Source organism: Portunus trituberculatus, chromosome 43 (assembly GCF_017591435.1).
Source record: "Portunus trituberculatus isolate SZX2019 chromosome 43, ASM1759143v1, whole genome shotgun sequence".
Taxonomy (NCBI): Eukaryota; Metazoa; Arthropoda; class Malacostraca; order Decapoda; family Portunidae; genus Portunus; species Portunus trituberculatus.
The window spans coordinates 3,581,744-3,586,411 of NC_059297.1; the positions used below are offsets into that span (position 1 = coordinate 3,581,744).

The 4,668-nt window shown below is 42.9% G+C and overlaps 1 protein-coding gene across 1 annotated transcript; it reads left to right on the top strand.

Annotated features, from left to right (window-relative positions):
- Positions 1-4,668, top strand: LOC123517945 (ATP-binding cassette sub-family D member 3-like). The gene is made up of 6 exons (XM_045278426.1): positions 1-157; positions 1,858-1,998; positions 2,771-2,843; positions 3,287-3,447; positions 3,797-3,866; positions 4,567-4,668. Exons 2-6 carry the CDS (start codon positions 1,874-1,876, stop codon positions 4,666-4,668), a joined length of 531 nt encoding a protein of 176 aa, XP_045134361.1. The 5' UTR covers positions 1-157; positions 1,858-1,873.

The window sequence follows — 4,668 nt, forward strand, 5'->3', positions numbered from 1 at the left end:
GAGTTTTCGCAGCTCAAAGATTTCGCACTGTACGGGCACGACAGCCGAGCCGACAGCGGCGTCAGTGATCAGCTGTCCTCTCCTTCCCGGGGTGCTGCCTGTGTTTTGAGGGGTTTCCTTCACTTTCCACCACCCGAGGCCCCGACAGAGGCACCAGGTGAGCACTGACATCGCTCTGATGTTATGTCTAGACTAGATACCACATAGGAAGGCTTATATTTCTCGTAATGTGGAGAGAGAAGTGACGGTGTCCACTTATCACGATGACGAAATCGTGAGGATGGGCAGCAATTACTTAATCATCTTTTATTATATGAAAATTTTATAGAGAACTGTGTTAGATTTTGTTCTTGACTGTAAATGGTCTCAGTGTGACACGATGCGATGCGAAGAGTGAAGTGTCACTGGCAAAGCAGTGAGGAAGTATGAAGTATGAACACACTCAAGGGAAGCCTAACTTTTTACATATTTTTTTCTTACTTATAGCACAGGTTTTCTCTTTACTTCAGTCTGCGTTTCACCACCTCCGCCTCCACACCTTTCTCTTGCCTTCCCTTGCACCTGACGTCTTGTACCCGTCACACCACCTCATACCAGGTTCATAGTTTGTTGTGGGGGCTGGAATCTTGCATTTCTAAGGTTTAGATAGTTTACATGCAAGTCTGCTGAACCCTGGCCCTGATTTGCAGTCCCGGTGCCCATGTCAAGGTGTAGGTACAGGAGTTGCCATGTTGAGGTCAGTCCTTGTGTGGGTGCAGGAGTTGTGTTGTGTGGGTCAGTTGAGGTGCCTTGTGTGGGTGCAGCTGTGTTGTGTGGGTCAGATCAGGAAGTGCCTTGTGTGGATGTAGGAACTGTTTTGTGTGGGTCAGATCAGGAAGTGCCTTGTATGGGTCAATTGGTCCTTTGCAGTTGCCTTATAAACTCTTAGGTGTAAATACGACATAAAGATCAGCCACCTTAGCTACTTTTGAGATGGGTAAAGCGAGGTTAGGTATTATTGAGTTTGATTGAATTGCAAAATTTGACCTAAACAAATTATCCCCATCCCCAAAATAATTGTGACGGCTGATCTTCATGTGAACATCAATGCAAGCTCACAGAGTAAGGTTACCATAATTTTCTGCATGCAATGTGGGACAGTTTTTAATTGATGCCTCCAAGCTAATCTGGGATTTATCGTAAGCCTAGCCTTAAATATGCATCACATCATTATATCAATAGTTTCTCGTATTATCAGCTTAGAATTCATTTCCTGTGCCCGACACTATCCAGCTTAACAAATGTCAATATCACAGCAGTAGCTGATTGGTACCTTGTTGCATCTCTCTCTCTCTCTCTCTCTCTCTCTCTCTCTCTCTCTCTCTCTCTCTCTCTCTCTCTCTCTCTCTCTCTACTAGCTGGAACAGGGGTGTTCAAAATCTGGACTGGCCTGGCTAATCTTGGATGTATGGTAATCCTACCAAAGTGACTACTCCGACTTCACTGTAGTAATGGACCTTCAGGGGTTATAGACAATAGTCTATAACCATAAAAAGACTCATAAGTTATCCAACTTCCGAAAAGAAAATGGGGCTAAAGAAAATGATGAGATGATAGATAGGATTTATTATTTTGGTTAACATGAAGTATCTCATTTAGTAGCATTGGATTCCATGCCTTGTAGGTCTGTCACATGTGGAAGAACAAACATGACTGTTCATCTTATTGACCTTCTTTAGTGAGTGAATAAAATGTGTACCTGAGTAAAGAAAAGGATAAATTGAAGGATGTCTTTCATTAGAATGAATTGGTGATATCAGCACTTTACATTGGCCTAATTTTTCAGTATCACTTTGTTAACTTTCCATCTTCCCACAGGCAGTGAAGGAGAGGCATGGCAGTGTTCAGCAAGATATCGGAAATATCCCAGTCTCGGGATGCAAGGCTGTTTGGTGCCACCTCCACGGCAGCCTTTCTGTACTGGATCTACTGTGTCAACAAAGCTTCCAGCCAGAAGAAGTGAGTATATGAAATACTAATCATTCTGTAGTGTCAATTAAGATTTTCTATTCTCTCTCTCTCTCTCTCTCTCTCTCTCTCTCTCTCTCTCTCTCTCTCTCTCTCTCTCTCTCTCTCTCTCTCTCTCTCTCTCTCTCTCACACACACACACACACACACACACACACACACACACACACACACACACACACACACACACACACACACACACACCGCGTAGTGCAGTGGTTAGCATGCTTGACTCACAATCGAGAGGGCCGGGTTCGAGTCCCGGTAAGCAGCGAGGCAAATGGGCAAGCCTCTTAATGTGTGGCCCCTGTTCACCTAGCAGTAAATAGGTACGGGATGTAACTCAAGGGGTTGTGGCCTTGCTTTCCCGGTGTGTGTTGTGTGTTGATGTGGTCTCAGTCCTACCCAAAGATCGGTCTATGAGCTCTGAGCTCACTCTGTAATGGGGAAGACTGGCTGGGTGACCAGGAGGTGAATTACACACACACACACGCACACACACACACACACACACACACACACACACACACACACACACACACACACACACACACACACACACACACACACACATGGACAAGAAATATAATTTCTTGTATTGAGGCATTGATACATAGAGACAGAAGCATTTGTTGTATTATATTATTTTGTTATTTTATTATTTCTATTTTTGGGGATGTTATATTCTGGGAGATACAGATTAACCTGTGTTGAAGAACAAACACTGTTCTGATAATCTTATTAGAAATTTATGTCTTTTCAGAAAACTGTCTGCAGAGGATTTGAAGTTTGTTGTGAATGAGAAAGGAGCATCGGGTGACAGGAAGAAAGCTCAGGTAAGGGGCAGCCTTCTGGCACCTACACACTGAATTGCTGATACAAGCAACATACAGAAAGATGTTGATGCACATTTAGTGTTATGTACTCAGAATTCTTAGGGATTGTAATCTACAAAAGACAAAAAATAATCACTTTAAATTTGATGAAGTTGTTGAGTTTGAAAAATAGATAGGAAACTAACTGGGTCTGAAATTGAATAATGGATTATTGGAGTAGACTTTCTAATTATGTTAGTGCTTAGTCAGTGGGAACTTTAAAAACAGATGATATGTATTTCTGGAGAGGAATGATCGGTGAGGATAGACAGCCATGTTTTATGGAGTGTGTGACTTATTTTAGTTTGCCAGTGTTTGTATGTCTTGAAGAAAATAATGAAGGCATAATACTCATTAGAGAGAGAGAGAGAGAGAGTATCTAACACCATTAGCACACTCTTCAGGTAAATGGAGAATTCTTCAAGTCCCTGAGGGGTATTCTGAACATCCTGGTACCTGGTGTGTGGACCCGTGAGGCTGGCTTCCTCACCTTGGTGGCAGGAACCCTCATCACTCGCAGCATGTGTGACATATGGATGATCCATAATGGCACACTCATTGAAGGGTTGGTGTTTCTTATTTTGTTTATATTTTATACTAATAAATTGGATAAAGACCATCATAAAGATGGCAGATAACAAAAGGCTGCAATTTTTTTCTTAACACGTAGGAAAGGCTGTCTGAAGGCTACAAAACTTGACCACACAATGTTTGATAGAGTTTCATGAACAGGGAAAGGTACTATGATATGTGGCAACTGTATCATATAGGTACAGAGGCAGAGAAGGTTTCTTGATAGTTTCTTTGAGCCTCAGCATATCTTTGAACATGTATTTGATAAGCAAAGAGGTCATATTTGATTTCTAAGACTAATTGTGTGAGTTTCTTAGTTTGATGCATATTTTCTATTTCAGTTCCATCATATCCAAGGACATGAATGGTTTCCTGAAGCATCTTGTTGAGCTAATGCTTGCAATGCCAGCTGTAAGTTTGGCCTGTGTTATTAATATTAGGGGTGTGCTGTGTGGCTGCTGTGATGGAGGCTGGGCTGTGTGGCTGCTGTGATGGAGGCTGGGCTGTGTGGCTGCTGTGATGGAGGCTGGGCTGTGTGGCTGTGATGAAGGCTGGGGTGTGTGTCTGTGATGGAGGCTGGCTGTGTGGCTGTGATGGAGGCTGGGCTGTGTGGCTGCTGTGATGGAGGCTGGGCTGTGTGGCTGTGATGAAGGCTGGGCTGTGTGTCTGTGATGGAGGCTGGCTGTGTGGCTGTGATGGAGGCTGGGCTGTGTGGCTGTGATGGAGAGTGGCTATGTGTGTGTATGTGTGGCTGTCATGTGGGAGGGCCTGTTTTGTAGTCTATATGGGGAAGGCTAGGGAGGGTGGCTTGCTGTGGAGATGCTGGGATGTGACTTGATGTGGGTCTTATTTATTTAAAGGTATGCTGGCCTTTTTCATTAACTCTCCTGTTTGAGGTGGATGTTTTATGTGTATCAAATTGCCTCAATATTATTTCATATGTGTTTTATGTGTGCAAGAGCAAGGTGCATGGACAGGAATAAATTAAAACTCATGTCATGGAGTGTAGTATGATTGTTTAGACTGTACTAGTATTCTTTAAAAATGTTAAAGTAAACAGTCATTAATGATACTCCATTACATGCATTATTATACATATACTGTGTTGCAGATTTCCCTGGTGAACAATGTGCTGAAGTATGGCCTGAATGAGTTGAAGCTGAGGTTCAGGACACGATTGTCAACACATCTCTATGAAAGATATCTCAGGTGA